Source organism: Abramis brama (assembly GCF_963993115.1).
Source record: "Abramis brama genome assembly, chromosome: 22".
Lineage (NCBI taxonomy): Eukaryota > Metazoa > Chordata > Actinopteri > Cypriniformes > Leuciscidae > Abramis > Abramis brama.
Genome location: NC_139984.1, coordinates 28,367,137 through 28,387,220, shown reverse-complemented (window position 1 = coordinate 28,387,220; position 20,084 = coordinate 28,367,137). Strand labels below are relative to the sequence as shown.

The 20,084-nt window shown below is 37.2% G+C and overlaps 2 protein-coding genes across 2 annotated transcripts in view; one reads left to right on the top strand and one right to left on the bottom strand.

Annotated features, from left to right (window-relative positions):
* cdh24a (cadherin 24, type 2a) overlaps positions 1-7,610 on the bottom strand; it is an 80,110-nt gene extending 72,500 nt beyond the window's left edge. The window contains exon 1 of the mRNA XM_084098960.1: positions 7,503-7,610. The gene's annotated coding sequence lies outside the window, so the exon portion shown is untranslated. The remainder of the gene's footprint in view (positions 1-7,502) is intronic.
* A 5,120-nt stretch (positions 7,611-12,730) lies between these two features.
* On the top strand, positions 12,731-17,361 carry rnf146 (ring finger protein 146). The gene is made up of 2 exons (XM_084099300.1): positions 12,731-12,942; positions 14,561-17,361. The coding sequence occupies exon 2, from the start codon at positions 14,562-14,564 to the stop codon at positions 15,669-15,671; it is 1,110 nt and encodes a 369-aa protein (XP_083955426.1). The 5' UTR covers positions 12,731-12,942; position 14,561; the 3' UTR covers positions 15,672-17,361.
* Positions 17,362-20,084: the final 2,723 nt, after the last annotated feature.

Below are 20,084 nucleotides of genomic sequence, written 5' to 3'. Positions count from 1 at the left end.
TTAACATGCAAAGTGCACTTATTCTTAAGTTGATTTCCCTGAAAAGTTCAACACACACACACACAAAAAATGTATCTCACTTATTGAGCATCCCGAATTCTGGCGGGCGGGACTCTCTGTCCAATGGCAGACGGGAGTGACATTTTTAATTTTTTCTCCATTGACAGCCACTCATAATCAGCTGTGTATTCTGATACATTTTTACAAGAAACATTGGAAAATATATAAAATATGCCCACAACTAAGGCAAGCCATCTGATTATCCAGATTTAAATCACTGTAATATGATAATATGATGCTAACAGTGCCATGTAGAAATACTATAAATATATAGGATAAATATATGAAAGTCATGTTTGCATGCAGTTTTTGCTTTGGTGCCTCTACTTTCTAATATAAAACCTCCACACACTGGTTTAGATGTCACATATTTTAAAGTATTTGTATTTATACCTACACTAAAGAAAATCCCACCATTGAACCTCTGAAATACAGATGCACACCGCACTTTTACAAATCCTTTTTAGCATCCGACACTTTCGCAGGTCTCTATACACCACAACACAATTATAACTTGCTCACTAAGCCTCATTCATTAAAATGGAAATGAGGAACGGGCCGGCCCTCTGAGTGTGTACAGCTGCTTTTTATTGATCCAAACTGGAGTGTTTACCTAAGAGATAAAAAAGACAACAACAGAATTATTCTATAATTCACAGCGTTGCTCTGTGTCATATGGGAGCGCAGTAAGTGTTTTGAGCTTCTGATCATAAAACTTTGACTTGCTATGGCTCAATCTGTGTTTTTTATTCTTTTCCTCTTTCTCGTCCCATTTTTCAAGCCCCTCTCAAATGTAAAAAATGGGGGATAATGTCATCTCTGCTAGAGCTGCTTTTAGGATCACATTAACACTTGCTCATCAATATTAACATCAAACTTGCTTCTCCAAATGCATCTTTCCTTTTCATCTCATCGCATGCCCCTTTCTGATACACTTCAGTTTCGCTGAGGCCTAAACCCCTTTCCCCAACCCATTAAACGTACTTTGGCTCTTGCTATCTTTGGAAGAGAAAACTACCATGCTAATCGTACTATTCCTGTGGTATATAATTTTGTAGTGTGCAAAGCAAACTGCCTGAATGCACTGCATTCCCAGATGACCTACTACATTTGCCAACATGTGCATTAAAACTAGAATACACTTAAAATGCAATGCATCTTCTTTCTTTACATTAAATTATACAGTTTGCACAATAACTGGGACCCAGAGACCAGAATATCATAGAGACTTGAGACTCGAGATGGCTCTTTTGACTTCAACCAGCAATCACATAGCAACCACCCAGAACACCCTAGTAACCGCATAGCAACAAGTGAAAAAATCAACACTCACAACATGCTTTGAAATTATAATGGTCACTTTTGCATAGGCAAGATCACTCTTAAAGGGGTCCTATTATGCTTTTCCACTTTTTCAACTTTAGTTAGTGTGTAATGTTGCTGTTTGAGAGCATTAAAAAAATCAGCAAAGTCACAAAGCTCAAAGTCCCCTCCAAAGGGAGATATTTTCTTAAACAGAATCCACTTTCCAAGAACTACAACAAACGGCTCATTTGGATTATAACGTGTTTTTTCCGGGCTTTGTGAAGTCATAAGGTAAATCATTAATAAACCTCGCCCACAGAATCTGCAAAAAAGGGGACGAGGCCTGGTTGAGCTGCTGATACGTCAAAGAGATGCTGTTTTTTCCAAAACTCATTTGTTTGACCTTCCTAAGACTGATGAACTTAGAGTGGTAAAAGTGTATTTTAAACACGGTTCCTGAACATTAAAACTCAAACGTTTATCTGTGTGCTGCACATTTTATGGAGAACAGATTGTTTTCTATTGCTTTTGTAAGCTCTCGTTTTTTGTAAGACTGTTCACCGCTCCTTAGGAAAATTAACAATGGTTTTGTGATCGATTAATGTTTGTATTACCTTAGTTTTCCAACAAATATCACGATTAAATGATGGATAACATCATTTTGAGTTTATGGCAGTCTTAATTTATGCCGTTTCACGATTGGCTGGATTCACCGCATGACAACGATCACGTGTGTTTCGGGTTCATTCGAACACCTTCAGTTCCACTAATGCTCACAGATCAGCATTTTTATTACAGTAAAATCTCTTTTCATGTAGTCACAATATTATATTGTGTCATGTTTATCAAAATAAAACTGATAAAAAACCGTAGACCCCCACTACATTGATATTTAAATAGTATAGGCTTATGTTGAACAAACAAATATTCAATAAATAAATATTCAATATTGTACAAACAGACGCTGTATTAAGCATGGAAATGTATCTGAAACGTCTGTGCATTTGACAAATATTGCATTTATTTCACTTCAGCTGTGGTAAAGTATGCAAACACCACGTGCGGTCACTACGGGAAGCAGAAAGTGTCCGACTTCACATCTCAGTTTTCAGCTCCTCCCGCCTGCCGATCGGTTACATCCAGCCGCAGCCGATGCCGATTTTCCTTAGGCTTAGTCCCTGGGTTGCTTCCATAGCTGTGTTCGAGGCGCCTCTCAAACAAGCCTAATAGTGCCCTATTTAAGGGTATGGAGGCAATTTTCAGACACAGCACATATTTATCTCCATAGCTACTAATCACTTACACCTGTTCCTTGTTACATCCCTTGTTAGCTTGTGTATTTAAACCCCAGTGTTCTGCTATGTTATTTGTCTGTTGTTTTCCTTGATGAATGTTACATGTGCATTTGTTTTAGTTCTGGTTCTGGTTTTACTTTTGCTGTTTTTCTTTAAATAACTGTTTCTGCCGCACTTGGGTCCAAATAGCTGTCGTTTCTGAAATAGCCACATTATAAATGCACAATTTTAAACTTTAAACGGTGAAAGAGAGAGGCTTGCTTTGGAATTGCTTAGCTTACAAAGTGTGAAGTAAATCATTTAGCACTACCTCAAAACATAAATTTTAACTGACTGTCAGTATGAATACTATGCCGTCTTCAGGCCAAACGATCAAAAACAAACTCTGCATTATGGAGAGCAGATATTAGAGCTCTGTTCATTAGGGAGACACACAGCTTCTCCGGCGCATAAGAACTTCTAAAAAAGTCTTTTGATTTAGATTTAATCTGTAATAGGAAAAATGTGTTTAAAGCAAGTGAAAACAGCTGCTGCAAGTAAAGGTTAAAAAGAAACTTAACAGAACAAAATAAGCATAATTTTGAATAATTAAAATTTGTAGGTTGATTCCCTGTAAAAACCTATTTAAATAATGGCAGAAAAGAAAGATATTGGGGCATAAAATATTTTATTCATTTATTTTGTGATTTGAAAATGAATGCATCAGCTTGTTGGATTTAAAAATAAAATAATAAATAATAAAAAATCATAATATAATATTAAATAAGAGTATTAAATATTAAAAAAGAGAGCTATGGAAGTGGCCAAAAAATAAAACCGAATAAATGTTAGAGTGCATGTGAGAGGTAGGTTTATAAATATTTTTGATTCATGCAGGCTCGAAAGGGTAACGATGAATGGTCACTGCATCTCAAATGGCAAATCGCTGTTCCAGTCTCACTTCACTGGACTCAAACACAGCCGCCAGTAAAAATAACCCACGAGCTTGTCAGATTCGCACAGGATTATGACAGGAGACGCACACATATTGCATGTGTGAGATTCAGAGAATGTTAAAGTCTTAAATGGCTGACCCCACAAAGGCACTGGATATGAAACTCACTTGAGTATCTCATGCAGATCTGAGCTGAATGTCAGATTCCATCCTTAACAGGCAGTCCGGGACTGATAATTCGCAGAACATTTGTTGAACAAATTTGTTCTTAATGAACAAGCTGGAGCAAACGCACACACGTATAGGCCTACACACCCTGACCGCGTGAGAATTTAATTACAGTGAGTTGTTGCAGTAATCTTGCTCACACTGATGCATAGAATCCATTAAGAGAGACAAACTAGAAATCAGGGAGAAGGCAAAACACCTCCCTATTAATGCCAGTTTGCCAGTGTCACGAATTTGCTGTTCAGGAGATCCATGACGCAGGAAATCAATAGAGATACTTTTATTAAACGGAGAATACAAGGGAACAAACACGCTTACATCACACGAGAACTGAAGGGATTGAACAGAACAGGGAGTATTTACACACCGAGTTAACTAAATGAACAACAGGTGAACATAATCAGTAACTAAGGAAACTAAATAGGGCACAATGAAGACTAAACTGAAAGGGTAAACATGGAACCATATGAACAAAAGCACAACTACTGTACATAACCCTGACAGCCAGCTTTGAGCTGTCATAAAGATCATTATTTTCTTGCAACATGTACTGAAACCAAGTTAGATTCTACTCACACACAATATCACAAAGTTCCTTCTTATAATAACATGGTATGAATACAGTAATTTTACAGTACTGTGGAAATTATTTGATGGTTTAACGTTTGAAATGAAGAAATTAAGACTCCATTATTAATATAATTTTACAGTTGTAATGTAAAATAAAATAATTATTATTATAAAATACTCATTTTTTATTTTAGAGTGAAATATTAAAAGAGTAATATTTCTTGTTTTGTTTGTATTTATTTTTAATTATAGTAAATACTAATATAAAAATGTGTATCATTATTATTTTATAGCCATATTGATATATAATCATAAAGTTTTCAACAAACTGTGCAGCCCTACAAAAAAGCACACCAAACCTGGAATTCATTTTTTTAAATCATTCAATTGCGATAACAGTTGTTGTTTTTTTGTTTTTTTTGTAAGAAAAATTGCAATTTGATTTTCTCCCACAAATCATGCAGCTCTAACTTTACTATACTGCCACATTTTATAAGGGTTTAAACAAAGGCTCTGTTTTAAAACATAGTGAGCTACCTTGCTGTCTGCTGCCTGTAGATGAAATGAAATGGAGCCTCATAAGTGACCATTTAGGCAGCATTTAAAGTATATCAAATCTTTTTTTATCAATACTTTTCAGTACTGAATCAATTTGAATGAAATTCAATTTCACTTGAGGCTGAATGAAACTTAGTATATTGCTTACATATATGTATATATAAATGCAGAAATGTTAAACTACTCACTCTTTCTTCCATCTTGGAATTTACTCACAATGCATTGAATACCTTCTTTGCAAATGAGATGCAATGCTTGCTTCAAAAAATTCTCAAAAGAAGGTATTTTTGGGAAAAGACTTCACGTCTGGAACATTCTTATGATGCGACCCACGTATGCAGCTTGCCAGGGACGTGCAGAGAGATTCTCAGGGGCCCCGGGGCTCAAATGTAAAAACGGGAATATATATGTATATATATATACATATATATATATATATATACATATATATATATATATATATATATATATATATATATATATATATATATATATATATATGCATCACACACACACACACACACACACACACACACACACACATATATATATATATATATATATATATATATATACAGCTTTGCATCACAGAAATAAATTATATTTTTTAAAGTATATTAACATAGAAAACCATTATTTTAAATTGTAATCTTTTTTTTTCGGTATTTTTGATCAAATAAATGCAGGCTTGATGCGCATAAGGGACTAAAATAATAAAGTCACCATTTCGCGTGTTGTTGACAGCCTACACTTCACATAATAGGCCTGTAGGCCTGGGCTTCATTTCACAAACTATGATAGTTTCATCAAATGGTAAACGGTGTATCAATATAGACTAATTACAAGTGACTTGAATACTATGCTTACCATTAATGCTACTTTTGGTGCTGGTCTTGAGCAGTGCGTTGTAGTCAATTAATATCTATTAGTTAAACGACGCAGATTCAGATAGCTTCATAAATGTAAATTCGTCTGTCCATGAAATGACCGGAAAATTACCGCTCCACTTCACATTGTCCAATGAAATTTGAACTTGTTGTGCCAGATGACGATTGGTCGGTGTATTATACATGACAAACAGGCTTCAGTGAATTATGTAATATTTTAAAATATGTTATATGTGGATTTTTAATTGAATCGACACACAATCTTTTATTATTGGAAAAAAAAAATAGTTTAAAAATTGTTTGGTTTATTTTTTCCCTGCCGTCGAACATATAGCCTACTCACCGAAAGAACCATATTTGGCTCGAGAGCATCGGTTCCCGAGCAAACTGTGGGATACCTACGTTTACACTAGTGCATTTTCATTTTAAAACGTATAACTTTTGCTACGGTTATGCCTGCCGTCCACACACCCTACTCCGGAGTTTTAGACCCTCGAAAACGGAGACTGACCCCGTCAGTCAAGACCAAAGCAAGAAGACACACGCAACTTGACGCAAGTGACGCAACCCAGACGGACAGAAACGTAAAAATAAACGTGGAATTTGGCTATTTTACTTTTGTACACATTGTCATGTTAATTATAATCAAATGCATTCTGTTTTATTGACCACAATATTATCATTGATATTTGTTTGAGAAGGGCACTTTTGATGAATTAATTAATTAAATAGGGCAGGGGCTCGAGCACCCAAAGCACGTGCCTGCAGCTTGCTAGGTTTTTGGAACAGAGCCCTAGACTTCTGATTGGCCTCCCATAAACTTAAATTGTTCTCACATGATCAGGCAATTTATAATCACTACAAACATATCTTTAAACTTTACAGACATTTTTGGATTCCTCACAAGTAGGAGAGAACAGGTCTATATAGTTGCATGAGGAAGTTGTCACAAGGTCTATATTTAAATAACATAAGATTTTGAGTCAAAAGTCCAATTACACAAATGCTTGCTTTCCCTGTAGTGATTTTATCTATCTATCTGTCTATCTGTCTATCTAGGTGTGACAACTTGCCCCGGTGTCTCCTATAGCGAACGCGCACACAGCTGTTAACTACAATAACTGAGCCAGTTTGAGCAGATGCTGAGGTTGTAGGTTCAAACCCCAGAAGGCTTGATGAACTATCCACTGTATTGTTCATGAACCGGTTCATGAATCACAAACTACAACGTGCCTTCGATCAAGACAGCTGACCTCAGGTTATTAAAACAGGACTGAACCCGTAATAACTGACCCAAAGACACTACGATTGGAGCACTAATTAGTAAACGAGCAGCCTATAGTGCGCTGCGATTCCGTGCGCTCCGGTAACCGGTCACCAGCGCGCGCTGCGCGTCTCCATCTGTCAGAAATTCAGCATGAGCGAAAGCAAAAGGTGTATTTTCCCCCCCAAATGTATCCACATGAGACACATCCAGCCAGCCAGAACACATCAGCAAGGATCTGTCGTTTTCCACAGTCACAGCACGTCTATGGACTCAGCATGTGCCTGTAGATATCCAGACATTCAGCGCATGTTTCCGCTTTTAATAAGTTTGAAATGCTGATGACACGAAACGCATGTTATACATACAACTTGCCGCTTATAAAAGGTATCAGGTCTTACCTACAAGAGGCTGATTTTACATGACAGCTGGAGAGTCTTGACTTGAGTCTTGTGTTGGTGAAGGTCTGACAGACAGACACGCGCACAAAGAGGAGCGCGTACTCGTACTCTCTCTCTCTCTCTCTCTCTCTCTCTCTCAGCATCATCCCTATACAGCGCTCAAATCTGCGCGCGCACTCAAAATAAAAATACGCAATTTTTTCCAAAATTTACGAGATGTCACAAACATAAGGCTACTTGAGGCATTTTGTGCATTATGTTTTTTAACAATTCATGTAGCCTATATGCTCGAGTACGTCGGTCATAATCAGAAATAGATAAGTTTGGCCGGCTGACAGTACATATTCTGCTTATTGCACGGCTATTAGTTAATAAATGTATGTATACGAATATATTGATTCGCTGAAACTAAAGCCTACAATATAAATCAATAGGCATATTAATATGCGATTTTTTTATCCAGTTCTTTTGTGCCTCTTACCGGTTCGTTTTTTGTTTTCTCAATCGTTTAATTTTTTTACACAAAATATTTTGCCACAAGTCAGACAACTGTTAGAACCGTTAGATGGCGCCAATTAGCTATTCAAACTTCTGACGTATTCCACGTTCTTCCTTTTATAAAGAGAGCGCGCGGAATGATATGAGGGATGAGCGGTGATTGTTCAGAAATATTTGACCGATGAATGCGCCAATGAAAAAAATAAAAATAAAAAATTAAGCATGCCAGGAAATCTTTTAATAAAATTACACATTGCTGATTATGTCAAATATTTGAACTATTAGATTATGTTGTAAGTAACCGTAAAATGTCCTGATAACAACACAAATAGATCCTGGCCTTCCAGCAACCGAGGTAAGAACACACAGCACGAAAATATTGTGCTGAATATTACTAATAATTAATAATATTAAGATGCAACATAAATCCAGTGTAAAATGTAAAAATGTGACGATCATTTTAACAATATTTTATTGGTCACACAGCACCAGAATTAATTTGTTAAATATAACAGGCTGCACATTTTCTTTGTAAATTTTAAGGTAATTAATGATGTCATCCAAATGACTTTGACCTGTTTGATGATAAAACCAAACAATTCCACATATTACAGTAGCAACCTGAATATAGGTTGGACATTTTTGACTTGGCCCACTATAAGCATCACCCAAAACACCTTAGCAACCGCATAACAATTCCCCGGCAACCACCCACAGTTGGGATGGGTTTTTTGTAAAGCACCACTCACATTTTCTTGAGAAGAACACATGACGTCTACTTATTAATGATCCTCAAATTACCTGCATGCAACAGTATTTTACACACACAAACTCGTTTTATTCCAATAGGAGAACAGAAATGGATATAATAATTCATCTTAATGTTGCTCTTTTTCTATTTTGCCAAATTGAGTTTCATTGCCTTGAAATTTAAAGTCTACTGAACACACACACACAAGGATATTTTATATACCACTGCATCGTAAAATCATATTCTTGTTATCATAACTGTTCCATGTATCACCTGCCTGTAATGTTCACTGAATTATTCTCAACTGTAACTTAAACACAAGAAAGAAATCTTTCTTCTAACTCAAAAACTATTTGCAGATGTAATGCAGCCATGCATGTTTAATATGCTTGCATAATCTTGAGATTAATGCTGCTCTGTTTTGTCGAGGATTCATTGCTTTGAAGTTTAAATTCTGCTATTAATGCTCAGATTTATACACATACACAGAGTTTTATATACCACCTTAACATAAAGCCTCATCCTAATTATCATTATTGTTCCACAAATAATGCTTATTGAATGATTCTCAATTTAAACAGAAAGTTTGTTCTATTTGGGGAGCCATAAATGTTTAATATTGTGCACGCATACTCTTGATGTTGCTCTTTTTCTGTTCAAAATCCAAAATCGAAGCGTAATTGTCTTTTAATTGCCCTGTAGTTTATAGTCTGTCACTGAGGATATTGCTTGGGAGTTTTGGTGCAGTACATCTAGAACTTTACGCTGAAAAGTTGCGAGTATAAGTATCTATCGCCTAATAATCTACATGCAATCCCCTTGACGATGAATGATGAATGTGTGCCATGCAAACTGTGACCTAGGTTTGCAAATGGGGTCTCACATGACATTGTCAGCTCATTTCCCTGCGAGTGTAATTTCAGCAGGAATCCAGCTCCAATATGTTTATTTCTAATTTTACCATATACATATAACAATGACTGGGAGAATATTTGCCTTGCATGTAGCCCCAATAACTGGAGAAGATGAATGTGTTGCATAGTACTTTCATTCTGCGAGTCTGTGTGTGCGTTCATTACAACGCCCCAGTTTAGCTGCCTCCTCTCCTCCGCCGTTGATGGTATCTTATTGTTACCAGGTGGCTGCCAGTGACAGGAGCCTTGAAAAACTGCTGACAATAAGCCACGGCTCAAAGGAAAACGTGAAAAAGGAGGACAAGCGAGCAGTGCGGTTCTTCCTCGTGCCGGCGTAGGGGATGAGGAAACCATGTTAGGAACGAGATCCCTGGGGAAACGTTCCAGCGAGTTCCTGTGCTTCAGATGATGGTTCATAAACTACCATCATCCTCGAGGGCCTGGGAGCCAACACTGAAGTAGTTCAGAAGTGCCAATGAATGAAAAAGTGGGAATTAGAGGGAAGTTTGCTGAGCAGAAGGGTGAAATGGAGACCGATGGTGCATGGGAAAGAAACCCTCCTGTGGAAGGAGAGAGGTCTCGTGTGAAAGATGTCTGTCATTCACACTGAGAGGGTTTATGTGCCGTCGTACTAACAGCTGTGGAAAATGAGCACTCATTGATTTCATGCATATGGTTCTCAGACATGTAAACACACACACTGAAACACAGCCATCCTAGCGTAACAAAGCCACAGGGAATAACGCATTCTTTTCCGTTCTAATTTAAGAACTTCTCTCATTTAATGCCGTGCATTTGCACGCATCAACTGATTATCTCTGCATCACAACAAAAAGACACTGAGAAGAGTTATTTGATCCTCTATGAAACAGCATTCCTTTGAGCACAGATGTGACAAAGAACATCCAGCGACGTGAGATTGTACAGTGTAATACGGGAAGAACAAGGCCTGCAGATGGGCTGTAGTGAACACGCTGTTACTTAAGCAAAATCCTGCAGGCGTGCAGTGTGAATATCATGTTTTAGGATAGGCACGGATCTGTTTATTACTGTACTGCCTGCTATAATTGAGATTAATGCATGTCCGGTGAGCATAACAGGAAAGATGCCAACTTTATACTCTGATCCTCTGTGCCAGGTCCTGAGTATTTAATCACAGTTTTAAGAGAAAAATGTTTGATTGTAAGCAGAACTACAATCGGAAGTGGTCTTAACCCACTTGCAACAAATAAAAATAGATTCCTTTTCTAGTTTAATTAGTTGGTTATGTAGACAGATTTACTGCTAATCCCTAAGGGACAAGCTTCTGTTTCAACTCTTCTTCTTTTTTAACACAATTGTGCCATCTAGTGACAACGTCTTGAAAATAAAGCATAACACAAAATGGATGCATATGATTAATAAGTCTCAGCAGCAAGATAACTCCAGACATGTGAAATCAAATGCTTTTACAAATCATCCTTTCACAACTAAATGTTTTATCTTAACCGATAAAAAAATATTTTACAAAAAGTCTTGTGGTACAATGGTACTGAATTACAGGGCTGCCAACTCTCACGCATTGAGCGTGAGACTCACGCAATTGACACTTTTCACACGCTCTCACGCCACACATCCATTTTCTCACGCACAGAAAAATTGTGGAGCAAAGAGGTACTTTTAATATTAAACTAATTCTCAGCTCTTAGATTCCGTCAATTTTATTACGAAATTCAGACAAAAATACGTTTGGCGCTTGTAAATGTGACGTGACAGATCGCTGAGCGCCTCAGTTCAAGTGCACGTGAACCGATCACCTGTTACTTTTTTATTTAAAGATGCAGTACAACTTACCGAAAGTATACATAATATCGACCAATTAGTGTTTTTCAACCACGGAAAGAGGTCAATATAACAGCAGGAGAACAATTATGTCACATAACGTTACATTTACCTCAGGAAAGCCATTTAACGACCAAAGCATGTTAATTGAATAGAAAAAAATAGCTAGAGAGGAGATTTTGCTGAGCACTATATTACATATTTATTATATTTTTACTTATGTCATTAAATAATTGTTATTATAACAAAAACTGCATTATATTTAATTTAATGTTATTTTTAACCTTTAATAATACCAGCAGATTGGGCCCTCTATGTTTACAGCTTTAGGTGAGATTATTTTTTTAAATAAAATTTAAAATAAACTTGTATCCAAATTAGTCAATATTGAATCAAAATCGGAATCAAATCACAAGAATGGAATTGAAATCTTGAAATTTGTGTCAAGCAATAATAAAAACTGTATCCTACCAGTCATTGTACAATGTAAACATTGTAACATGTTGTCACTAAACTTCATAAAATTCTATTTAGTTACCAAATGTTTTGACAATCACAATTACACTTATTGTGATGCAATATTTGTTTTTACATCCCCCCCCCTCCCCCCCCCCTCCCCCTCCCCCCCCCTACCCCCCCCCCCTCCCCCTCCCCCCCCCTCCCCCCCCCCCCTCGACAAAAAAAAAAAAATCTCACTCCAAGCTAAACTCAAAAGTTGGCAGCCCTGTGAATTAGATGGTAATCTACTATATGGTTACCCTATTAATGTAGCTGCCATAGTATTAAAATGGTGCTCCAAAGTATGCCATGGTATATGTTGTGCATGTCCAAAATGCATGCAGTATCATATATTAAAATAACTCGATGACAGGCCCCAATTCCGTCTGTCAACAATCTAGCCTACTAACCTGCAAAACTAATAAAACTATATTGTTAGATAAGGTAAACTATTATACAAATGGCCGATTTGTAACTCTTAAGTTGATGAATGATGGAAGTACTATAATACTTTCTGGTAGGCCAACAATAGTATTTTTTTAATGCTTTGTCGAGATATTGTTATGTACCAAATACTATAATTATGTAAAAATGCTTAAGTGGCAAAACCTTCTATGCTGGGTCTCATGATGATACGGATCCGTTCACGTTCATGTAATGTTTCTCAGCGATTTAAAACACTACTAAAACTGAAGTTCATGGTATATGAGAGTCGTATTTTTGATGGTTCTGCGCACGTTATGCGCAGAGCGGATGCGCACGAACACGCATCAGCCGCTCTTGTTATCACAGAGCAGCCGTGAAAACATTATTGTGTTCATCTGCGTCGAACAAATTCTAGCGTTACCGATCAATTTACGTCAATAAACGAACAATGATCGGTCATCCGGTGACTAGCAGATGAGCCAAATCTGATCATCGCTGAAAGAAACAGGCGAAATTTCGGATATTTTGTCAGGTGAGTAATCTGAAAGACATTAACGTTAGACAACACGCAGCAAAATCAGCAGAAATCGAAACGCATATTCAAGCAACCCAACCGATGATGAAGATTTGTCACTTTACATGTTTGTAGCTTATAATTTGATCATTGTGAAGGGTTCAGGTGTTGTGGTTTGATGTGAAATAAGGCTGTTCTTGCTGTGTTTTGGTCAGGGGTGTTGTCTTGTGTACAGGCCTCAATCTGATCCATCAATGATCTCTCCTCAACATCAGCACAATCAAAGCCTCAGAAATCTTTCATTAAGTATGTGGAGTAAGATCATTTGCTAATATAATAGCTAAATGTATTAATGGATCGATTTCTGTTTCGTGTTTGAGTTGGTGAGGGATTTGGGCCTGTGATGCTATTTAAAAACACAATGATCAGTCAAACGCAGTTGATTTTTTATTAGAATATACACATTTGTACATTTATATTGTTTTATAAATAATATTTTTTCAATCTATCTTACTTTTTTAGCTTATGTTAATATACCGCATTTTACTGTTTAAATGCTATTTATTTTTTAAAGTTTTGTGTTCTTTTAAATCAGACAGCCTTGCTGACATTTTATTTCAACTTTTGTTAATAAGCATATGTTACATGTAACTAATTCTTTATGGCTGACATTTATTTAAATGTTTGCTTATAAATAATTAACTAATTATTTTACTAATATTATTACCAATTTTCCCTCATTTTAGCTTTTGTTAGTAAATGTAACATTTTACTGATTTATAATTTATAAATTATAAATTGATTATTTAAATTAAATTTTTAAACACTTATTTTTATTATTACCATTATTAATAATAGTTTTAAACATCTAGTCAGCCTAGTTGACATGTTATTGTAACTTTTGTTAACAAATATAGCCTACACATGCAAATGATTATTTATAGCTGATATTTATTGTAAATGTTTGCATAGAAATATTATATTTTGCTACTTATAATTTATTTGATCAGTTTGTGCCTTTTGCATTCTAGCTGTTTCCTGCTTATAAACCTAACCTAAAATGAATGTCTGATATTCTAGTATATTCCGCTAGTTAGCATCATAAAATGTCCCGTAAATGGTTTGCCTGTAAGGATTTGGGTCATGATATATTTAGATCATTTCTGCATCAGATTTGGGCCGGCTGCTATTATGAGCATGTTACACGGGTTGTCTTATCAAGATTCAAGCCTAACGGTTTATGTTAGAGTCAGTAGAAATGTTTTCAAGAAAGCATTAAAGTGTAGGCTAGTCGTTACATGTGCTTCCAGATATTAACAGTTCTTTTCACTTGATGTGTTTTTTTTTAATGTACAGATACTACATGAATGGCGCTCTTTTTCTTATATAAGTGGAGTAATACTTATCAGATGAGAGAGTAGAATTGCAAAAGCTTTAATTATACAGAGCCACAATGAACAAAGAACTCAGGCAAGCCTCTGTTTACTCGTGACTTTTGTCGACTTGGGCAACATAGTTTGGTAAACAGTGCCTTGTTTGTAACATCTACGTACGTACCGCTGACATTATCTTGCGTAGGCAGCCCATTTCTCCCTGATCTGCGTGTGAATTGATTGTATTTTTGTTTTCTTCACAGTATGGCTAGTTGCGGCGAGGTTAACCTTTCCATGGACTCCCTGACTTCGGGGAAGAAGGTGAGTGGGGAGTCTGTGACTGAGGGAAGTCCGTCACCGTCGTCTCCTTCCCTGCCCGTCCCAGAGTGCGCGATCTGCCTCCAGAGCTGCGTCCACCCCGTACGCCTGCCCTGCCGCCATGTTTTCTGCTTCCTCTGCGTGAAAGGAGCTTCGTGGCACAGCAAACGCTGTGCACTTTGCAGACAAGAAGTGCCTGAGGATTTCCTTGAGCGTCCCACTTTGCTCTCGCCCGATGAGCTGAAGGCTTCGGCGACGGGTGGACGCGGCGCGGGGACCGGTGGGCACGCGTGGTACTACGAGGGGCGTAACGGATGGTGGCAGTATGACGAGAGGACTAGCCGAGAGCTAGAGGATGCTTTCAACAAGGGCAAAAAGAGCGCCGAGATGCTAATCGCCGGATTCCTCTACGTGGCCGATCTGGAGAACATGGTGCAGTACAGGAGGAACGAACACGGGCGTAGGCGGAGGATGAAGAGGGATGTGATGGACATCCCTAAAAAAGGCGTAGCCGGGCTAAGACTCGATCCGGATCCTAATGTAACGGCGGGAACGGTTCCCGTTGCAGCGCCCGCCGTCGCGGATTTAAACGTGAGTGTGGATGGAGCCACGGCGGAGCGAGAGAGCTCTGCGGATGGAGCGGACACTGGGATCAGCGGAGGACGTCCTCAAGGAGTCTTTGCTCCGGCTCCCGTAAGGCCACCGACTGTCTTAGGAGGTCACCTGACCAGCCCTGCTTCCTCAAGCGACATTCAGCTCGTACACGCTCTCGGCCAACTCAATATGAACCCCGCCGAGCCTGAAGAGGAAGACGCCGAGAACGAAGAGGATTCGGCCGCTCCGGACGCCTCGGGGTACGAGTCCGAGTCTGGCACGAGTGAGGAGGAGGATGATGAGCAGGTTGCTGAGGAAAGCGACGACGAGCAAACGGAGGGCTCTCAGGGTAGCAGGCATAGACTGCAGCACTTGGACAGACCGCCCCCTGGTGGCGGGCCAGCGAGTAGCGGCGATCGGTCTGGGTGTCCCGACGGTCAGTGCACTGTTACGAAGGTCTGACCTCAGCACAACTACAGAACTCCTACCCAACTACCACAACCGCTGGGTATTTCTAACCAATCTCTGAAACGCAAAAAAATTTACGAATTATTCAAATCGCAGAGACTCGGTCTTGGATGAGGGTGGAGGCTGGGAATGGTTTTGGTGTAAGAATAGTGCTTGTCTTTCTCTATCAGTCTTTTAGAGGACTGTACCAGGGCTGTACTCTTTAATGGAAATTACAGGCAAAACTACAATAAAACTTGCTTTTTACCATGCCTAGAATTCTTATGATTCGGTCCAACCATTTCTTTTTCTTTTTCATTCATTTAACAAAACAAAAACGACCTTTCACAATAAAACTGTGTGATGGAAAAACCACTTTTCACCCTAAAATGAAAAGGAAAAAAAGTGCAGAATTATATTTTGCACAAGGCAAAATATTTTAAATGCATAAAAAATAAATTTAAAAAAATTAAGATTTTTGCATTTTCAGAACAGTTAAGTACATTTGAACCTAAATTCTCATTATGCATTAATGAGATGTACAGTAATGAGAATTTCAGATGAAAATGTGCTTTGATTATGCATAATTTCACAGTGCAAAAATACGTTCGTGATCCTAAACACAGCATTCATTTCATCTTTATGTATAAAACTAATCTTTTATTTATTTTTTCTTTTGATTTTGGGGTGAAATATGACCTGAACATGTTCTTGACAAGTTTTGTGAGATTCACCCATTTTCTAATCACGAGATTTCATTACATCTAGCATGGCTCAACACCATTATCCAGTGTTTATAGAGTAGTACAATAATAAATTAATGTTCTGTGTTGTAATGCGTCATATCAGTTTTTACCCTTAGCATTCTGCCATCAGAAAATAACTGGAACGTCTTGCACTGTTTTAGGAATGAAAAATGTAATTGCATCTTTTGGTTGGAAACCTGTACAGGTTGGATCTTTATTGTTTTGAATATGACAGTTATGCTGTATATCAAATTATTTATTTTGCTATTATCATTTTCATGGAAACCACCTGGTACAGATCCTTCTAAATCTGCAACAAGTGTTAAGAATGTTGTATTTTTTTTTTGGTGAAATGACAAGCATTAGATGCAATACCAGCATAATTTCAAATGCAGAAACTAATGAGAATTTATTGTAGTTTTGCCAAGGATTCCTCTTTAAGCTCTAATCATTAGAAAACCATCAGTCACCTTACATTTACTACTTCTAGTGTTTCATAATGTGAGGTTTAAAAATCTTTAACTGTGTGTGTGTGTGTGTGCATTTGCTTTTATTTTTACGCAACTTGTCTTTATTCTCGTCTCATCTTGTGTGCTTTATCTGTTTCATGGATTTGCATGTGTTGCTGTGAGTGATGATGGAGCCCTGGACTAGGGCGCTTTGAACTCTGGGAAAGGCGAGTTTTATCAGATGTCATAAGTTGTAGTTGTAAAGTAGTCCTCAGACTGAGTGAGCGAGTGGTTTTCCAGCATTGGTGTCCGATTTGAAGTTTTTTGAAAATTTGAATCCGTTATTTTTCCACCCTGCTAATTCTCATCTCCATTTGTTCAGGTTCTTTGTTGTCGGCAAAACGAAATGAAAACTAAAATTGAGAATAACTTCTTTTTGATGTATTTCTGTTTTAAATGTGTTTTGTTACAAGATTTATCTGAGAAATAAAGTGTTGTCTGTTAACTGTCCTGAAACTGTCCTTATGTATTTCTCAATATAAGAAGGTTTACTTTACTCTAAAGAATTTTCGTTATTCTGTGTTTTTAATCCAAACATGTTGAAACCAGAATTAGCCACCAATACAAAATTTCAAAAATCAGCAGCAAGACTTTCTACTCTTCAAGACTTCAAAAATCATTATAACGGACAGTTGAAAGAACAGATTTATCTTCTGAATCTCATCTTCTGAGCCTGTTTTTGCTAATAAGGTTTAAACTAGAGGCCTTAAAATTGTTTCACAGGCAAAGTTTAAGATAATCCCAGACTAAAATGCAAGTTTGAGCTGGTTTACCTGAAAGGAACTTGCACTTATATATCTTAAAATATGTCAGTGCCATTGTTTTGTCTCGAGATGCACACCAGTAATGTTTTATTTTTCGAAGGCACTTAAAAACCCTGATTAAACTAAGGCCTAATCCTGGCTTAATCTAAGCCCTGTCTGTGAAACCAGGCCTTAAAGTTCTTAGTAGATCTTCCTGAAAAGTGCTCACTGTCGTCTTAATGACTTTTTTTTTGCAGCTGAACCGATTTAAATCTTGTGCACACGGACTTCTAGAAATTGCTCCTCTTCCCATTTTTCTGTGCAATATGCAGATGATACTGAAACTAGCTTGAGGCAATCAACAATCTGGGTAAGATGGATACAAAAACTTTAAACTCAAGTTTTATTATTATTCCAATACTGTATCTTAAGATGTAAGACTTGCACCTTAAGATACAGTATTGGAATAATAATAAATGGCCATAAACTTCCATGTACTCTTATGTATGTGTAAAATAAGTTTCCAGCAAAAAAAAAAGTCATCTGGCTTGAATTTAATATGTTTGCAATTATTGTTATTAATATTAACCTTCAGTTATGCTGATGTCTACGCACTTTGGCTGCGTCTGAAAACGCACACTCTTAATTATACTTATTTTGAATAAGCAATTATGTAAGACAGCTAAAAAAAGATGTTTTATTTAGCATGAATGTAATCTGGACGTACTACATGTTGTCATTATCATGTGACCTATCAGCGTCAGTTACATCCCGTGGCCTCATGGGACAGTAAAGTGTCCATCGTATGCACACAGAATCTCACCAGAAGTAGTAGGTCATCCTGGTACATTTTGCCTAGACTTTTATGAGTACTGTGAATTCAGACATACTACTTTTGTCACATACTGTTTTTCGCCACCTATATAGTAGGAAATTATGTGATTTCGGATGCAGCCTTTGACTTTTATCATACATGGGTTTCTGTGTACAGCAGATCACAAGTTTTAGGCTGAATTCCCCAACTCAGCAAAGTTTAGATAACCCTGATTGCAACATAAGTTGCAATTTCTTTGTTATATACTATTATCCTAAACATTATTGCTCGGTTTCACAGACAAAGCTTGAGCCTAGTCCTAGACTAAAATGCATGTTTGAGTTGTTTTAACTGAAAGCAACTTTTTTTTTTCTTCTTCTTCAAAATGAATACAAGTAATGACTTTTTTTTTCCTAAGGCACGTTTATAAAAGCTACTTAAATGTCCTGATTGAACTAAGGCCTAATCCTGGCTTAATTCCCTGTCTGTGAAACCAGGCCTAAGTGTGCATCTAGTAAAATCTTATTGTGTACTTTTAAAGTGATGTGATTTTTGGTACTTTTAGACCACATTTGTTTGCTTCGGCCTCCTCTTATATTTTATTTTATTTATTTATTTATCCTTTATTTTACCAGGATAGTCCCATTGAGATATAAAATCTCTTCTTCCAGGGAGTCCTGGCCAAAATGGCAACACATAAAGTTTCACATAAACAACATACAAACATAAAACTTAGAGTCTTTCATAAAATGTTGTCCAGCACTCAAAATAACAACACAAGCTACTTAACCAAACATACACACGTTTCCCTTAAGTTGGTCAATAAGAGATTTTTAAAAACTTTTAAAGAGGGGAGTGCTTCTATCATTATTATACTCTGCAGCTCATTCCATAACCAGGGAGCATATGAAGAGAAGGCAGTTTTACCAAGCTCTGAACGTACTCTTGGAACCTTTAAAAGCAATTTAGCACTAGATCTAGTGCTATAAGTACAGGTGTAATACGATAAAAGACGACAGATATAAATTGGTAGTTTTCCTAACAATGCCTTAGCAATAAACATCAACATGTGTATTTTTCTCCTTTGAAACAAAGAAGTCCAACCCACCAATTCATACAAGGTACAATGATGAGTGCGTGAAGAGGCACTCGTCACAAAGCGCAGGGCAGCATGGTATACACAATCTAGCTTTTTTAGAGAAGATGACCTTGCATGCATATAAATCACATCACCGTAATCTAATACGGAGAGGAAACAACTTTGAATAATTCTCTTTCTTGCTTCAAAAGGAAAACATTTGCATTTAAAATAGAAATTCGTCAGTCTTGTTTTCAGTGTCAAGCGATTTCATATGTTCTTTAAATGCACACTACCATATACAATAGATTATCCTCAAAGCTAACAGACATGGACTAAAAACCACCAACAAAGTCTTTAAACAAACCAGTTAAAATTTGCGTAACTGATGCAATAGGACATCATGCTATTTGTGTGTGCATGACTGTCTGTACAGTATAAGGATGAGTGTGATTGTGACAGATATAGTGACAGATATAGTGATCAGTGTCATGGTGAGGGTTATATGCTCGTCTTCAGACAGAGTGGAGTCCGGGGT

Bases quoted from the DNA above. Each gene is read 5' to 3' on its own strand.
- rnf146 (XM_084099300.1), top strand. From the start codon at position 14,562: ATGGCTAGTTGCGGCGAGGTTAACCTTTCCATGGACTCCCTGACTTCG.